The sequence below is a fragment of the Acipenser ruthenus genome, chromosome 1, assembly GCF_902713425.1.
Source record: "Acipenser ruthenus chromosome 1, fAciRut3.2 maternal haplotype, whole genome shotgun sequence".
NCBI lineage: Eukaryota > Metazoa > Chordata > Actinopteri > Acipenseriformes > Acipenseridae > Acipenser > Acipenser ruthenus.
The window spans coordinates 83319998-83340113 of NC_081189.1; the positions used below are offsets into that span (position 1 = coordinate 83319998).

The window sequence follows — 20116 nt, forward strand, 5'->3', positions numbered from 1 at the left end:
GCAACGTAAAACATAATTACTCGTCTATTGTTATATTTTATAACCCCCAGATTATGATACTTAATACCTTGAGCTAAAGAATGTGCAAGTCTTAGTAAGTATCATTACAACTGGACAAGCTAGAATATACAGCACCTACACACATTATGGAAACGTTATTGATTCCTAATTGTGCAATTCTTAACATATAATAGCTGTTGAACCATAGCACACCTGCATAATTGTAATTGGTTACCCGTTCAATTGTGCATTTATTTGTCATTCAGTCATATTTTCAACCACTTTTGGTGACCACATTTGTTTGAATATATATATATATATATATATATATATATATATATATATATATATATATATATATATATATATATATCTTGGCTATTTAGAATAAACACGTTAATGTGTATAGTTGTTTATGTTACGTTTTAGTGTAATTATAATTGAACACTAGCATTCTAATTGTAATTGCAATTACAGCGAACCATTCTGCTACCATTGTAATTAATTGACCCCAGGTCTGTTTGATACACTCAAAGACTGGAGGTGGTGAGTTTGTTGCTCATTTTTACTCACTCAAGACCTATTACTTAAATATCCTGTTATTCCTGAACAGATCATCTCCTCCTCTTTAAAAACATAAGCATGCCATCTCACAAGTAGAATGATCCCTTTACTATGAATGCTGAATGACTAGGTGGAGCGTTTGAACTCTATTTCACCCAGTTCCTGAATGGTGACTGCTACAGTATTCAATGTGGTGGTGGTGGTGTCCTTAGCAGTTCTCAGCCAGAAACTACCCATTTCCAGCTGGAGAAAAAATACTGGAGATGGCACATGAGAATTAAAACTATCAGAAAGTAAAATCCTCATGACCTATATCCACTGTATGCAAAAAGGTTTGACATACAGATGGCTCCATTTGCCCCAATATACTGCTATTATCAATAATTAATGCTAAAGAATGTCCCATTTAAGTAGCATCTCAATTAAATAAAATCCTGTCTTAGTTATGTAAAACACACTGATCGGATGACTCCCCAGCTTCTGATACTCATCATAATAACTTGAGCTAAAAATATCCTTTTGAGGTTTCATGATGAATTAAGTCAAATACTAGGTGCTGACCACATAAGCTTTTAAGCTGGGATTTTAGTGGAAAGTCATTGAGGTTTTGCAAAATCACCCACTCCAGAAGCAATAAACTTCACTTGTCAAAACGCTTAACACCCATACATGTGTTTGTATGCATGTATAAGCAGTATAGTACAGTTCTCTTTCTATTAATTGTTGAATCAAAATACAAGCAGCATATTTATTTAAAAAACAAACAACAACAACAACTTCTTAAGTTAAGAAACATTGGTTCAAAGAGCATTGCACAACATTCCTATACACATACAATAACAGAAATAAGACCAATTTTATTGAAAGAAAAGCATTTTGGTCATTTTTATAAGAGATCCAATCTGTGATTCTGCACATCACAATCAGCATTCACTCACATACAGTAGTAGCAAAAACAGCAGCTAGAAGTAAATTAACTGTTTATGATAGCATGCAGATTAATTTCAAATCCAGGCAACCAATGTAAATCTGCATTTGAATTCATGCCATTGCATTCTCCAATTACATAAAAGAAAGGAATGCATCAAAACATGACCAGAATATGAAAGAAGGTAAAATACATATAAAAAATGCAAATATTAGATTGCATTTTTTGTTTAAACAATTTTGGCATTAAATTAATTTAAAATGTGCAAGGTTTTGCTCATTCTTCTTCACAACTGGCATTTAGTGTTAGGCAGACTCAAATAGCTACACATATATTTAAAAGAAAACACAATTATATAGGTTGATATTGTTTGCAGTACTGTGCCCCTGAAAACTGTATAAAAAGTCCACAAATGGTGCAAGGGATTGCCACTTAACAGCTTCAGCTGATTTTTTGTATAGAACTGGCTTCCTCTACTGTGAATACTGACATGTATTAGCTCATTGAGAGTTTATAAAAACGTTACAACTGTTAATGGTTATTGTCCACGTCTTCTCAGATTCTTCTGCATGATAAACCATCCTCCTTCAGATCTCACTAGGTCCATGTACAACTTTAAATAGCTGTAATTACAGTTGATTTTTTTCAATCAATGTGCACCTTCAGACTTATGGTATTCTTTTCCCACAAGATAAATGTCTGTGTTAAAGGCTAATCCCATGTAGTGCTCCCATTAAGTGCAAATCTTAAATGTCTCCACTCCTTGCCTGACATTTAAGACAGTACTGTCGTCCTCCACACTGCCTCAGAATGAAGCAGCTCAGCGAAGATGCTTTAGACACCAAATTACTTCAGCAACATCTTACTTCAGATTCAGAACAGCAGCAAATCCACGCCTAGTCATAACGGCTTGTCAAGTATTGCAACACCTAAAAGGAAATTCAGCATGAAAAACCATAATGCCACTGTTCAAGTTTCATCAACTGTGTAAGCGTTTTTTTTAGAAATACAGTACAGTATATAAAAAAAAAAAATAATGGACTAAACCTTGTGATTATGATACACTTGTAACTTGAGCTAAAGAATGTCCAATAGCAAGCTTCATCACAATTGGACAATAAGATCTCTTGAACTCTACAGACAGATTGTTGGATTGACTCCCTATACTACCAGAATATTATACACTCAAAAGATACTTAGCAAGGTTCAACACAATTTGACAATTTGTTCTCTATATACAGAGAATTGACATAAGTACAACTGTTTATTCTGGAACCATACATAGCACTGGAAAAATATTAGTAGGGTTAATACTTTGTGGTGCCGCCCTATACTTGTTACAAGGCAGCAATGGCTTACATATAGTATGGATGAGATCAACAATCCTGGTCTGCGGGATTGCAGTCCATTGCTGGCAAAGCATCTGTGTTAGGAAGTGGGTATACTGGGACACTTTCACAGTGAATTGGTTAAGAATAGCCCACATGTGCTCAATGGGGTTAATGTATGGTGATTGCCCAGGCCACGATACAGTTGTGATTCTCTAACGGACAAGGGATGGTCACAGCTGGTGGTCTGTGACGGTACTGTAACCAGCAGACATGAAAAGCAGCTTTTCTGTGATGAAATAGGTGAAGAATGACTTTACATCTTGCATCCAAGGCGCAAGGCAGGATTACACCATGGATGGGACGCCAGTCCATCGCAGGGCAACTAAGGGGCAATTTAGAGAGGCCAATCCACCTAGCCAGCAAGTCTTTGGACTGTGGGAGGAAACTGGAGTACTCAGAGAAAACCCATGTGAACAGGGGGAGAATATGCAAACTCCACAAAGACAGACCCCTGAGGCCGGAATCGAACCCAGGACCCTGGAGCTGTGAGGCAACAGCACTAAGATCTTGCATGACTAACAGAAATCTAAATGCTGTGGAGTCTTGCTATGGATTAGAGGGATGTGGCAGAGCTTCTTTTTTACAAAATATAAAGCAGGGAAGCTTGATTACAAATATGGGGGTGACTTGATATGGAGTACACTGTTAAATATTTAGTGTAACACCTAACACTAAAAACAAATTGAAGAGTGGGGGAGGGGACTTGATTTGGGTGGGGTTTAATCATTTAGCACCAGTAGGCTCTCACCTTTCAAAACAGTTTATCACCAATCTTGAAAATGATTTGCACCCTGATTCTCCAAGAGGGGCCTATGCCAATGTTCATATGTCCAAAGATGGCAGTATTTTTATGGAAGATTGTGCCCCAGCTCACACCGCCCATACAACGCAAAGATGGAAATGGCATGGCATCACAACTCTGCCATGGCCTGGCCAATCACCAGACATGAACCTCATTGGTCATGAACATGCTACCCTCGACAGATTCCTTTGCCAGTGCCATGTACAGTTCCTGAATAAACAGGTGTTATCAAACTTTCTATTTACTTATGTAAAGTCTCTGTATAAGCAAAATGTGATAGATAGAGATAGAGATATATATGAGGGACATACATACAGATGAAGATATACATCCCCTGTGGAGAATAATGTTGTCATTGAATTTCATTCTCAGTTTTAATTGGGCCACTGCATATCTATGTACATCCTTTTAGGCATTCTCTTCATGAGACAACTGCTTTTGGTTGGCGACAACCTTTAAGCAAATCAGGGGTCTAGATGGCATTACAAATTAATTTTGATAACCTCTCATGTACTTCATCTATGCAGGCCTAGATTTGATTACAGATCAGGTCATAGGCAAAAAATACTTTTTATTTTGCTTAACCTATAAAACCTTGAAAATGTATTTGTAGTTTTTAAATGACATGCTGTGCATCTTGGATCTAAAAAATGCTGATGAAGTCATGATTCTATATATATGAGAATAACTTCCCCAAAAGTCAGTGCTCAGGTGAATAAGTTATCGGTATATTAAGTTTGAGAGGTGGGATATAAACCTTGTTAATTTTGCTCTCTAGGTGGTAATATTTTAACACATTAGATCAAGGATGCTCTCTTATTTCTTCATCAAAATATGACAAACAAATTAAAGCAATGGCTATATTTAGTGACTTTCAGCAAGCCAGAACGGACCGTTCGCTTTTCACAATGCCCTGTTTTGTTATGCACTTCACTTATCTTTTTGTGAAGTGTGTGATCAAAATTTATTTTAAATACTCACAGATTTAATAAGGTCTAAAAGAATCACCGTTTCCTGGCATTACAAGGAACAGGCGTTACTATATATGCGCACAAATGCCTACTGTGTATCTGCAATCTATTTCATAAAAGCTCGTACAGACAAGGTGATATCTCACATGCAATCTTCCTCTAATGCAGACCCGTATGATGTCCGGGTTTGTAACAGGTAGGGTTTTGTGCATTCTTTAAAGACAACAGTTGGTACAGTGTTAAAATAGCCATTGTTGAGGGTTCAAGTTCAAACTTACTCTGGGACAGGATTCGAACCACATACTATGGGGTAGGCTATAGCTTACAAACACTGCAGCTTTATAGAATGGGCAGAATGCTACCGGTTTAAAGCAAGAGATTTCAAAGAAGACTTCACTGGTGAGTGAGAGATCTGGAACCATAGCTTTTATGGTGGTCCCAGTCAAGAATTAAATCTATGTTCTTAATTGTCTATAATAAATAGATATTGGACTATGAAAAGCACTGGTCTGACGTAACTGGTCTGCAAGGTGTCCCTTTTAAAATGGATATATGCCCCATCCTCAATAATTACTGCCAAAATATCAGAAGTTTACTTTTTATAACAAAATCAAGAAGCATGTACTTTTCAAAGTAGTAACACAAGCAAATATCCCTATTAAACCATCAAACACAGACTGATTCAGTGCTGATGCATGCATGACCTGTTGGGAATCATGTGGATACTCCCAGGTTACCTGCATAACTCCTTCCTGTACTCATAGAAGCAGGCAAAAGGGTCCATTTGTCAGCTGAAGGGTTGTAATACTCCACTGATGACAGGTTACAGGAGCCATCATCTCCACCAACTACATACAGAAGATTGCTTACTGCACAGACACCTACCAAAGAAAAAAAAAAGCCTCATGGTTGATACTTTTTTCATTCAGAATAGGCAGCATACCAATTTTTTCCATTCAAATCAAAAGCCAAAAAAAGAACAGAGCTTCGACTACAAACCTAGGGCCCTATGAAATCTGTGTTCCATTAGAACACGGACGGAATCTCGGAATTCAGAGGGAAAAAAAAAACAAAAACATGGAATTAGGCACCCGAGGACATCACCACAAAATCAGTTTAAAACAAACAAAATGTGTATATATTTTAAAAATTACATTGAAATAGCATGGTGTTTGTATGACAAGTGGCTTCAAGAAACACACGTCATGGGAACGCATGAAAAAAACAATTTTTGCACCTCTCAGCCACCATACACGACCGTGATTTTAACTGTAAAAAAGTGTTGCCTCTCGTGCCACTTCAGTTGCTAACTACCGTTATCGCTTGGGGGGAAAACCTCTACCTACAAGTTATTCTAAGCAGATAATACTGTAATGACTACTGCAGAATGTAGGTTCTAGTTGCTGCATTATCTCCAAAATTCTCAGGGAGTTATTACGGTAACACTTTATATTGCGTGGCATAAATTAATATTAAATAGATATGCAATTGCATATTAAATTAATATTTAATAGATATGCAATTGCATATTAAATTAATATTTAATAGATATGCAATTGCATATTAAATTTCCGTTCAATTATTCATTGTTACTTTCCAGTAACATTTAAGTCAGATTAACTATTTTCAATTAAAAACATGTAAACTGAGAAATTATTACATATTTTCAAGGGTAACAAAACATAATATAAATGGACGTGATATGCAATTACATTTTCAATCGACATTTGGTTAACATTTAGCAAGAAATCAGCTATTGCATATTTTTTAAATATTAATTTAACATGCAATTGCACATCTATTTAAAATTAATTTGCCATGCAATATAAAGCGTTACCGATATTAGTAAGTGCCTTTTTATTAAAATTAGAATAAATCAATATTTAGGCTTTTATTTACATTGTTTGTTATTAATTATTAATGAAAACATTAAATCTATTTTGAAATGTTATAGTTCAGCTTGTGTTGAAAAGAAACTACTAAAAAAGCCTACATATAGATTTTTTTTTTTTAATTTACAATGTTCCTAGTTTGTTTCGATTACATTGTGCCAATTTGTACCTTTTTTTCTAAAAGCACTTATTAAAACCGTTTAGAAAGGTTTTCTTTTTGTAATTTTGTCATGCATTTCTAGCTTCATTATTGCTGTCTATGTATAAAAAACAAAACTAACAAAATTACAGATTTTTAAAACCGAAAAATCCTAAAAAATAAACTTAAAAAAAACAAAAAACAGGAAGAAATAAACCCAAAAATTCAAAATAATAAAACGGATTTCATAGGGCCCTACAACCCCCCCCCCCTTAAAAAAAAAAAAAAAAAACTTAAAATACTACTGCACCCCCTTGATAGTGACTAAATCTAGAGGCTATGTGTTACCTGCATTTCTTCTGCACATATTCATATCTGCAACCTGCTTCCAGGAATTTGTGGCAGGGTCATACACCTCACAGCTCTTTCTCACCAGTGGCCCATCATGACCTCCAACAGCATACAATAATCCTTTCAAAACCCCAACACCTACAGATTAAAGCAGAGAAACAATATTCAACCGCCAAAAACCACCAATTACTGTTTTTTCAAACTAACTTAAGATATACAAAAAGTATATGTCACGGACAGCTTGTGGTGACTTCAGTCCAGGAAGGAGACACACAGTACTGCAAGGTATGAAGCTCTGATGCACGTGTTTATTAAATACAACAACATTTAAACAAACAAAACACTGATGATATGAAAACAAAACGGCATGGTGGCCAAAACAAATAGACAAACACAGTGAACAAGTATTGTGCTGGTGTAAAGCCAGCACAAGTACAATTGTTATTTATATTTGTACCTTCAAATTTACATTCCTCCTCTGAACAAAACCCAACCTCAAGTGGGTGATCCCGGCCTCTTATGCAGCTGTGCCTGGGCTCGATTGCATGTTAAATCATTCAAATCGGGCCCAGGCACCTTCTGCATGTGAACTATTTTGGCAGGGAAGGCAATTGATCCTTCCCTGCCAACCTAAAACACCTGTGCACACATACATTATTATTTAATAATAATAACAACACCACAACAGACAATACAAAATAATACAATCTAAAACCAAATACACACAGGGGCGGGGTGTACCTCATCACAGTACTAAAAAGAGAAACGTAGTGAAGAGCACCTGAGAAGATTTTTACAAAATTCCAGGTCTGGCAGTCTAAAGAGGAACAGTGAAGTCAAAAATGGTTACGATTTAATTGATTCAGTACACGATGTTACAGTGATATACAGGAGGGAGGAAAAAAAGGTCAGACATTAAATTAAGCAGAAAATCATGATAGCATACTACGACTAATTGGTCTACTACTAAAATGATCTGTTGTCTGGCAGTATGTGTGGTTTTTCTGTTTGATGAACAAGTGTTCTCTAACCACATTCCTAACTATTGTATTCCTGCAGGGCCTAACCAGAAAGTCATGCAACTTTCAAGTCAAACCTTAACCCCACAATCAGCCAGACTACCAATAGAGACAATATAATGTGGCAATTTCACACTGGGGAGAAATGTCAAACAGAACCCTCTGGAAGCAAATGTCTGACCTGCCCCACTTCGTCTTGTGCTCATCTCTGCAACATAATTCCATTCGTTGGCGTTGGGGTGGTAGGCCTCCACTGTGCTGAGGCATTGCCTGGATGCACCATCATAACCTCCAACTGCATAGAGCAATCCTTAATGAGGAACAATTATTGCATTATTATAATTATAATGTAATGTTTATTTTTTTCTATTAAAAATTCTAACGATTTAGCATCTTCATCAGACTAGTAAATAAATCTCTAAAATGTTCAGTTCTCTGACATAGAAAAAAAAGTTGCAAAATAAAATAAGTCAATTCTCCCTAAAACGAACTTGGACGATACTACAAGTTTTCTACATGGTCCTGGATAAATTTAGGTGTTGCTTACTGTACATTACTTCTTCTAATACAAATTCACTTAACAAATTTCCTGTTAGTACAAATTATTTTGGAGACCTCCCAGGGAAGAAATTAATACAATAAAAGATCACCCTAGTTCGAACAGCTGAGTGTAAAGGATATTGGAAAATGTTTTAACTTGCATTTAGATTAGTGCCTCTGTAGTGTATTTTGGTCCTGTTTTGGGACTACAAATCCTATGATGCACTTACAGTTGTCATAGTGCTCACACATCATATCCTTGCAGACAAAAGTGGAGGTGTTAAACTGTGGATAATGCAGCACCATACAGAAAAAGAAAGATGTTGCAGAACTCAACATTACCACAAACACTTTCTCAACCATTCTGAAAAAAACTGGATACAATACAGGCCTACAAACAGCAATCTGTGGATATTAGTCATCAGTGTTTCCAATCTGCTCAATACCTGATGTTAAGGACGTCTTTAGTGGTTTAAAAATGCATTTGATCAGAATGGGACAAGCATAATAATTATTTCTATCAGTAAGCACCAGAATATGTCTGTTACCTACTCTCATGCTACCCCTCTGCTTCACACTCTCCACTGGCTACCTGTCTCTGCTCACATTCAATTCAAGACCCTTGTTCTTGCCTACCGCTCTCTTCACCACACTGCCCCCTCCTACCTCTAATCCTGCATGTCTCTGCACCTCCTCTCACCCTCTCTGCTCCTCCTCTGCTAGCTGATTGGTCATGCCTTCCCTCCACTCTCCATCATCCCATGCCCGCTCCTTCTCTTCCCTAGTCCCTCTATGGTGGAAGCCGCTATCGGAGAGCTTCAGGACTGCTCCGTCTCTCACTGCCTTCTGCCACCTCCTCAGGACCCACCTGTTTAGACTGTACTTGTAGATCTCTTGATCTATCCCTCCTACCATGCACTGGACTTGCCTGATCAAAGCAACATATTATTGGACGCTCAGTTGATGCACTATCCTTGCACTAGTATGTCATTGTAGATACAAATTGTCTTAATCCTAAATTGTTACTTCTTATCTTATAATATAATAGTATTAGCACTTACTGTAAACTATACTATTTAAATATTGCCCTGTAACACCTGTAAGGTTGCCTTGGATAAAAGGTGTCTGCCAAATAAACTAAGAATGTATAGTATCAAATAAAATACACCCAAAAGTACTGTTCTGGTGACATTTGTGTTCTCATGGCATTGATAAAAGCTTAATCCTTCAGTTGAAAAAACAGTTGTATGTAGTTGGTTATGAGAAATCCCCCTTCATCTCAACAGGTTAAAAATACAAAATGATCACTTTCTATTATATGGATACCCAAGAACTGTTGGATATCATTTAAGGCAGAGACCCAAATGTAGACAAGAAAGGAGGCATTGGCATGTTTCACAAAACTGCAATGAGACAGCACTTAAACTATAAATGTGGCTCTAGAATAGCCCTGTGTATGTACACCAACAACACATTTCAGCACTCACCTCCAACAACACCAACTCCCACACTACTCCGACGGGTGTTCATAGGTACTATGTGAAACCATTCATTTGTCTTTGCATTGTAGGCTTCTACAGTTGACAAACCTGCAGCAAAAAGTCAGTATTTAGAGAAACAAACAGGGCATTTAACAAACAGCACTTTATTCACTGCCTGACATGCAAGTTTACACACTGAAGATTCCCTCTAATTTTAGAACAACAAAACTCAGAGAAGATTGCCACTCTCCTTCAGGGAAGCCTGATCAGGTCTGTATTTTTAGGTAGGTTACAGGGTGATCCACAGGGTAGTAACCGACACCAGAGATTTTGCCTGCTCAGGCAGAAGAAACATGTTCATTTCACACATCTAGTTTATGGGGTGTCTTTTTACTTCTGACATTTGTAAATATTTTCAATAATTCATGTTTTACATAAAAAGGGTGTTTTGAATGTAATTATTAGCAACCTATCCACTTATCCAAGGGAAAGGGGACAAGGGTTATCAGGGCTACAATGAAATAAGCCACTCACCCTAGAGCAAGTAATGCAAGTGGGGGAAAAAAAAATACAAATACAACACACCTGTACTCCCATCAAATCCTCCTACAGCATAAAGAAGGCCATTTAATACAGCAGCTCCCAAAGTGCTTCTCCTGTCCTGCATGCTGCCAACACATGTCCATTGGTCCTTAACTGGATCATATGAATCGACTGTGCGCACTCTTAAAGAGCCATTGAATCCACCAACTGCATAAACAAATCCTCCCATGCAGACAACACCTAAAAAACAATAGGAAACAAGACCTTGGTTGACTTTGGAAAGCAACTTATACTGATAATGCAGAGCCCGAGCAGCAAGTCTGCAACTAAGTGGTCAGCATCACATGGTTAACACAACCCATTTTAGGAATGGCATTAAAGGATGGAAATAGTCCCATTCTATAGATATTTGAGTGACTCTATGTACTATGAGCTCAACCGGTCATACCTGAGCTCATAACCTCTGTGGATTGAAAACTTGTAAAACTGACCAAAATGTTAAATTGGAGTTGTTATTATTTCCATCAATTATACATAAAATGATTGAGTGACTGAATAATTTCTATCAAACAGGACTTCTTAAATTAAGACTTGCATATTAAAACAAAAATCACTACAAATGAAAAGAGAGTGAGCTCAAACGTAAATAGAAAAAACCTGCGTTTTCAAACTCCACTAGAGCGGACATTTTGAATAGGATTTGAAACAGACTTTACAGTTATTAGTGTAAAAAGTTGTCAGGGTGTTAACAATAAAAAAAAAAATGACAGGTACGTTATTTAAACAGTTGTATCAACATGTGGGGACGTTGTCACGAGTGACCCTAAAAACCTTCCTCCCTTGTACAAGGTGCAAGCAGCAGAGATGCATGGCTCTTTGATAGAACCAACTTCATTTCTTTGGGGTTTCCCCATTGATGATGGGAATGAGAATGTAGAGATGGGAGCCCGGCTAACGATGTTTACATTTATTGCAGGTATCAGGCTTTTGAAGACTGTCACCCACACCTGTGATGTGCAGAAATTGGTAAAGGATCGTGTGGTGGCTTTGACAGACTCACTGAGAGCAGAACCTGACACAAGACTGTCATTGCTGCTGGAAGCTGAACAATCTTTGGGATACAATTGAACCTTTGTGAAACTGCAACAAATGTTAAAATATTGCAGTGCTGGGACGAACACAGGATTTTCATGTTCAGATATTCGTTCATAATTTAAATTTGTTCGGATATTCGTTCATTTTTCAAAAAGTAAATCAAAGCCATTACATTGCTCTGAATGCAGGCAGAGACAGCATAGCAACAGCGGAAAGGGGCGTGGCCATGGCCCCTGTGTGTGTGCCTTTATTTTACAGCAAGACCTTACAATATGCAACACATTAAAACAGAAATATATTCCAGGGAGTAAAGACTAAGTTGTGTAGGACTTACTTTACCCCAGTGAATTAACTACAAAAAAAGGATGCCAAATAACAGTTCAAGTTAAACATTGTTTTGTTTTCCTGAAAAACAGTACAGACACATTTTATTTTTATTTATTTTTTCATTCCTTGCCATTGCTGTATCTTCACAGTGAACTGTGGCCACAGACACGTTTTCATAAACTAATAACACAAGGTTTACTTGTGCCTTTTAGTAGCTGAACAAGCAAACAAAAACTGAAATTTAAACACTTAATAAAACAAACGTGGAAACGGCATTGTAAAATGAAGGTGAAAAAAACTCACTGTTTTATTACATTTTATTACATTCCACATAACAGAAAGTCACAACAAAAAATATATAATATCAAGACTAGAAGTTATTTTTTTAAGGCAGTAGTGAGGATTTGCTACCTGCCTGGAAAGTAGGTAGCAAAATGGTCTTATTTCAGTAGCGGTTTGTTCAACTAATAATTATATATAAAATAATTTTAAAAAGAAATGTCTACCTACTATTTTAAATATACTAAACAACGCTAACTATCATGTAGGCCTATATTTAAATCATAAAAGTATTTAATGAAACCACCTTGTGCTCAACTAAGTAATGGAACTAATGCAATTCCTTCTCGAAATGTATTTTGTTTAATCCTTAGGTTCTACAAGAATGCAACAATATCTGTAATCTAAGCATTTGATATGCCATCAGTACGGTTAACCAGGTTATGTTTCATCGGTGCAAAATAAGTGGTACGAAATTATCCTCTTATGCCTTCAATTGTTGACTGAGATTTTGGTAACTAACAAATCATACACACCTATAAAAGGCAGCAATTAATTTTTTTTTTTTTTTTAATTAAACACGTGCCACAATATCGTTGAATCCTGCATTGTATGACCTTATAAATTATATGGTTATAATCACAACCAAGCTGTTTTGAAAATGAAAGCTAATTCCAGCACAGTACCGCTACATTTAAAATATTCATGCAACGTGTTATATATACTAACTGGTTTATTCATAAATGTCAGCTCGCATCCTGCCTTTTCAGGCATTAGTTAGCCATGTGTGTAATTATTTATATATATATATATATATATACAGTGCCTTGCGAAAGTATTCGGCCCCCTTGAACTTTGCAACCTTTTGCCACATTTCAGGCTTCAAACATAGATATGAAACTGTAATTTTTTGTGAAGAATCAACAACAAGTGGGACACAATCATGAAGTGGAACGAAATTTATTGGATATTTCAAACTTTTTTAACAAATAAAAAACTGAAAAATTGGGCGTGCAAAATTATTCAGCCCCCTTAAGTTAATACTTTGTAGCGCCACCTTTTGCTGCGATTACAGCTGTAAGTCGCTTGGGGTATGTCTCTATCAGTTTTGCACATCGAGAGACTGAAATTTTTGCCCATTCCTCCTTGCAAAACAGCTCGAGCTCAGTGAGGTTGGATGGAGAGCATTTGTGAACAGCAGTTTTCAGTTCTTTCCACAGGTTCTCGATTGGATTCAGGTCTGGACTTTGACTTGGCCATTCTAACACCTGGATATGTTTATTTGTGAACCATTCCATTGTAGATTTTGCTTTATGTTTTGGATCATTGTCTTGTTGGAAGACAAATCTCCATCCCAGTCTCAGGTCTTTTGCAGACTCCATCAGGTTTTCTTCCAGAATGGTCCTGTATTTGGCTCCATCCATCTTCCCATCAATTTTAACCATCTTCCCTGTCCCTGCTGAAGAAAAGCAGGCCCAAACCATGATGCTGCCACCACCATGTTTGACAGTGGGGATGGTGTGTTCAGGGTGATGAGCTGTGTTGCTTTTACGCCAAACATAACGTTTTGCATTGTTGCCAAAAAGTTCGATTTTGGTTTCATCTGACCAGAGCACCTTCTTCCACATGTTTGGTGTGTCTCCCAGGTGGCTTGTGGCAAACTGTAAACGACACTTTTTATGGATATCTTTAAGAAATGGCTTTCTTCTTGCCACTCTTCCATAAAGGCCAGATTTGTGCAGTATACGACTGATTGTTGTCCTATGGACAGAGTCTCCCACCTCAGCTGTAGATCTCTGCAGTTCATCCAGAGTGATCATGGGCCTCTTGGCTGCATCTCTGATCAGTCTTCTCCTTGTATGAGCTGAAAGTTTAGAGGGACAGCCAGGTCTTGGTAGATTTGCAGTGGTCTGATACTCCTTCCATTTCAATATTATCGCTTGCACAGTGCTCCTTGGGATGTTTAAAGCTTGGGAAATCTTTTTGTATCCAAATCCGGCTTTAAACTTCTCCACAACAGTATCTCGGACCTGCCTGGTGTGTTCCTTGTTCTTCATGATGCTCTCTGCGCTTTAAACGGACCTCTGAGACTATCACAGTGCAGGTGCATTTATACGGAGACTTGATTACACACAGGTGGATTCTATTTATCATCATTAGTCATTTAGGTCAACATTGGATCATTCAGAGATCCTCACTGAACTTCTGGAGAGAGTTTGCTGCACTGAAAGTAAAGGGGCTGAATAATTTTGCACGCCCAATTTTTCAGTTTTTTATTTGTTAAAAAAGTTTGAAATATCCAATAAATTTTGTTCCACTTCATGATTGTGTCCCACTTGTTGTTGATTCTTCACAAAAAATTACAGTTTCATATCTTTATGTTTGAAGCCTGAAATGTGGCAAAAGGTCGCAAAGTTCAAGGGGGCCGAATACTTTCGCAAGGCACTGTATATATATATATATATATATATATATATATTATATATATATATATATATATATTACACATACATACATACAGTGCCTTGCATATGTATTCACCCCCCTTGGACTTTTCCACATTTTGAAGTGCTACAACCTGGAATTAAAATGGATTAAAACAAGTCTGGGATAAAGTTCTGGAGAAGCACCAATCAGGGTTGGGTTATAAAAAAATATCCCAAACTTTTAACATCCCCCGGAGCACCGTTAAATCCATTATTAAAAAATGGAAAGAATATGGCACAACCGCGACTCTGCCTAGAGAAGGCCGTCCACCAAAACTCCAGGTAAGGAGGGCATTAGTCAGAGAAGCAACCAAGAGACCAATGGTAACTCTGAAGGAGCTGGAGAGATCCACAGCTGAGATGGGAGAAATCGTCCATGGGACAACTATAACCCGGACGCTCCGCAAAGCTGGGCTTTATGGAAGAATGGCGAGAAGAAAGCCATTGCTGAAAAAACCCCATATCAAATCCCGTTTGGATTTTGCCAAAAGGCATGTGGGAGACACAACAAACATGTGGAAAAAGGTTCTCTGGTCTGATGAGACCAAAATTGAACTTTTTGGCCTTGTGTGGCGCAAAGCCAACACTGCTTATCATCCTGAGAACACCATCCCCACGGTGAAGCCTGGTGGTGGCAGCATCATGTTATGGGGATGCTTTTCATCGGCAGGGACTGGGGAAACTGGTCAGGATTGAGGGCAAGATGGATGGAGCCAAATACATGGAAATTCTAGAGGAAAACCTGTTTCAGTCTTCAAGAGACCTGGGACTGGGGCGGAGGTTCACCTTCCAGCAGGACAATAACCCGAAACACACAGCCAAAGCTACACTGGAGTGGTTTAAAAACAAGAACCTGAATGTCTTAGAATGGCCCAGTCAAAGCCCAGACCTCAATCCGATTGAGAATTTGTGGCAAGATTTGAAAATTGCTGTTCACCAACCAACATGCAACCAACAAATGTCTTTTGTTTTTGTTTAATTTAACTTGTGTCACAATAAAAAATATTTTGCACCTTCAAAGTGTTAAGTATGTTGTGTAAATCAAATGGTAAAAATCCCAATTAAATCCATTTTAATTCCAGGTTGTAACACTACAAAATGTGGAAAAGTCCAAGGGGGGTGAATACTTGTATATATACTGTGTATATATATGAAACATTGTGTTGAAGCACATGTTTCACTAGTTAAGTGATAATCTAGTCCCGAGTCGGCGGGGGGGTTGCGAGCGGTGAGCAGAGGATACAAATAATAATTGGGCATGCTAAAAATTGGGGAGAAAACCGGGGTAAAAAAATTGGCGACGACTAAATTAAAAAAAAAAAAAAAAAAAAAAAAAGTGATAATCTAGTATAAAAAGAAAACAGGTTAAATTACTCCACCTCAAGATTGTATTTCGTCTATTATTCATATTGATAAAACAAGGAAGACGTTACTTGGATCATGGTAACATTATAGCTAGCTATTTGCTCCCGTTTTTTTTTTTTTTTATATAGTCTATCTACCTATTATGTGTTCATTTTTAGTGTGGGTGAAACCAGGGTTAACATTATAACAAAATAATCTCCATGACAGTTTCAATTAGCATTTTATAGACACTGAATAAACTTAATATCCTATTAATAAAAATCATAATGTCTTTAACCACTTCAACACCATGATGTACTCACGTACGTCAAATGAAAACACACTTACAGTACCATGCCGTACGTGAGTGTCATGTTTCCCATTCTCTCTCGCTCTCTCTCATATATATATATATATATATATATATATATATATATATATATATATATATATATATATACCCTATCTATCTATCTCCGCCTCTAACCACTTCAACACCATGACGTACACACGCACGTCAAATGAAAACCCACTTATAGTACCATGCCGTACGCGAGTACGTCAAGTTTCCCATTCATTTCTATGATCGGTTTCTCAGTCTAGCGTTTCAGGTTTCATTCTCTAAAGCAGAGCTAGTACTGTGGAATGTGCAATGAAAGTCGGGGGAGGGTCAGGTGACATTTGTATCCAATTGCGTGTCATGTAGCGATTCCAAACTAGCAGTGGGCATTTAGAAGACTGAGATATTGCAGGAAGCCATTCAACTTTTACAAGTATGTGTATATTACTTATATATATGAGGAGGCTGTGTGGTCCAGTGGTTAAAGAAAAGGGCTTGTAACTAGGAGGTCCCCGGTTCAAATCCCACCTCAGCCACTGACTCATTGTGTGACCCTGAGCAAGTCACTTAACCTCCTTGTGCTCCGTCTTTCGGGTGAGACGTAATTGTAAGTGACTCTGCAGCTGATGCATAGTTCACACACCCTAGTCTCTGTAAGTCACCTTGGATGAAGGCGTCTGCTAAGTAAACAAATAATAATAACAAATAATAATAATATATATATATATATATATATATATATATATATATATATATATATATATATATATATATATATATATATTAGTGTTTAATTGTAATGTTTTGTTTTATTATTCATTATTATTAGTTGTACTTGTCTAGTTGTAGTTTAAAAACATGGCAACGTACGTGGAGAGCGACAACGGGAGCGATGAAGATTTCGAAGTTGGTTCGGAGGATTTCGATACCAGTGACAGTGATGCTGACTTATCAGTCAGCGATGATGATGAAGAGGATATGGAGCCATGAACAGCAGGGGACTGAGTGTTTATTACTGATCCCTACCATGATGCCAGTCCTCCATCATTTGATTTTGCTCCTGTTTACACAGATGTGCACCCCGCCGTGGAACTTGACAGTTTGCGTTCTCCATTGGAGTGCTTTTTGGCTTTTGTTCCTGAAAAGCTAATCATTTACCTTTGTGACTATACAAACAAAAGAGAATGCAGCTACTTTACAGGTAAGCCAGCTGCAAACGGGAAGCTGTTTGGTTTGAAATGGCAGTGCTGTGACAAAATACTATCAAAACACAGCACTGGGTACAGGCAATGCGGCAGCCAGATCCATCACAATGCCAATGCAAAGTAGCCCTGTACACGCATTTGTGACTATCCGTCCAACACAAGGGAAGCAGAGACCGCAAAAAAGGTGCAGGTTCTGCTACGAAAATGAAAAGAAAAGACACAAGAAAAACATGCAGTGGTTGTGAAGGCAACCCCGGCACACATTTTGATGTTTGATAACTACGGTTTACTGATTATTGTTATTACCAACGTTTTTGTTTTCATTGTTCAAACAAAAAATAAAATTAAAAAAAAAAGTGTTTTTATCTCTATATTGAACATGGGTGTGTAGTACACAGGAACATAAAGGGTTAATGAAAAACATAGTTTAGGTCATTTGTTTGTGTTTTATTCATCATATGTTAACATTTTATAGCAATTACAGGTTTGAAAACATACTTCTTATTTTCAAAATCTGGTACCTGGGAAGGGGTTTCATTTTTACATCTGGAGTTGAAGTGGTTAACAGTTATTTCATTTTACTTTTGGTCTATAAAATATACTTCATACCTAATCTGTAGTGTTGTAGGTATTTGTACTCCTGTCCAATACAATTTGAATTGTGGGCCTCGCGCGTATCTAAATGGGGCGGAACAAACCTCAGTTATCTATCAGGAAGCTCCATTAGCAATGGTTTCCCGCTTGAAAAATACTAATAATGTACGTGTTTAAAAAAAAAAAAAAAAAAAAAGAGATACTGGTAATTATGTAGGTGTTCACTCAGGGTACATCATATACTGTAGCATAAGGTATCAGAAAAATGCTACTGCAAAAAAAAAAAAAAAAGTAGCAAATTAAGAGTTTTGTGTATCAACATGCTACCAAATACACGTTAACTTCGAGCCTTGACAATACATACAATCTATATAAAAATCACTACACAACATTTTCAGGAAGTTGGATACTGTTAAAGTGAGGATTGCACAATGGCGGCTTTCCATAAAGAACACCGAGTGCACACCCATAATCTGGTTTGCTTACTTTTTGCTGTCAAACTTTTAAATAGAGGCTCAAGAGCTGCTGTGTTGATCCTTTTTTTTTTTTTTTTTTAATACATTAAATCTCAAATATCACACAGTGCCCTTTTTCATTTGCCTTTTTTTTTTCTTTTTTAAGTGCAGGTATTTTTGTCATTTGTAGCAAATATGAATATTTGATTTTTGTATCCGAATACATGTCCAAAAATATTTGTTTGAATATTCAGATGTTTGTCCCAGCACTAAAATATTGAAATACTATTGCAGCTAATTATGAGCAGGATAACAGGATTCGAACTAAGAAAAGGGAGAGCAGGCATTGACCTAATGTTAGAAAAAAAAAACACGTCTGTGTGCCAATGCTTATTAGTTCTTGGAAACTGGCCACACTTAAAACGGGCCTCCCTTATCCGAGATCTACTTGTGTTGTTAAACTGTTAAAGCACACTGTTCAAGATAATGTTATGATATACTCTATTAGTTTATACATAATGCTGTAGGGTTCTGTATTTAAATATTCTAGTGTAATAATGGACATTAATATGGGGTATGTGTGAGTCTGAGTAAAAGGAGCTGAATGCAGGTCATGCTAACCAGTAACACCTGAGAAATAACTAAGTTTTCCCTTATCTGAGAGCTGCCAGAGTGGAAGCCTGTGTAACCTTGGGAGAAGCAAGCCCTTCATTTAATTGCAAGCCAAAAACACAAAACCTCTTAGGTATGCAAAGAAAAAGCAATCTTTGGAGAGAATTACATTTGAAACTAAAAAAAAAAAAAAAAAGTGTTGCACCTATTGAAATGTTACTGTAAATCGAAAACAGAAGTATTTATTACAGGATAACTGGTTTAAAAGTGAGACAATTTAACCAGATTTAATAAACTCAGGCACAAGTAGAGTTACTGTGGGGTACCCCTCACTCTGCTTGCCTGAGTAAAACAGTATTAGACATTCAAAGTTGGTTTGCTGGTCAGCCGTGTCTCCCATTCAAGGCCCTTGGCTATGTATAAACTGTTACATTTTACTAACAAGAAGTACTGCATGACCAAGGCAACATTGGACATTAGCAGATAAGAAAAATAAATCTTGGCATCCAAAGCAGGATTTTTCTTGTTAGATGTTGTTTCCAATTCTAGGTTCCTTCACTGTGTATAATCTTGCATGTTAACCAATGGAAGGTACTTTATAGTACAAGAAAACAAAGTTAATTGTCTTATTCTCATTATCTATCTATAAAATCAATGAGAGCTTAGTAAAATTAGGATGTAAGCTTGTCTTATCTCTAGAAATACCGGTCCGAGAAGTCTCTTGAATCTAGCAAAAGTATGACCTAATGAATTTAGGG

The 20116-nt window shown here is 37.0% G+C and overlaps 1 protein-coding gene across 1 annotated transcript in view; it reads right to left on the reverse strand.

Moving 5' to 3' along the window:
- Window positions 1-1298: 1298 nt before the first annotated feature.
- LOC117421278 (kelch-like protein 2) overlaps window positions 1299-20116 on the reverse strand; it is a 48188-nt gene continuing 29370 nt past the window's right edge. The window contains exons 11-16 of the mRNA XM_034035468.3: window positions 10664-10861; window positions 10085-10186; window positions 8239-8367; window positions 7036-7176; window positions 5394-5537; window positions 1299-2421 (exon numbers count right to left, since the gene is read on the reverse strand). Of these exons, the coding sequence (XP_033891359.1) occupies window positions 2393-2421; window positions 5394-5537; window positions 7036-7176; window positions 8239-8367; window positions 10085-10186; window positions 10664-10861 (743 nt within the window). The 3' untranslated portion in view covers window positions 1299-2392. The remainder of the gene's footprint in view (window positions 2422-5393; window positions 5538-7035; window positions 7177-8238; window positions 8368-10084; window positions 10187-10663; window positions 10862-20116) is intronic.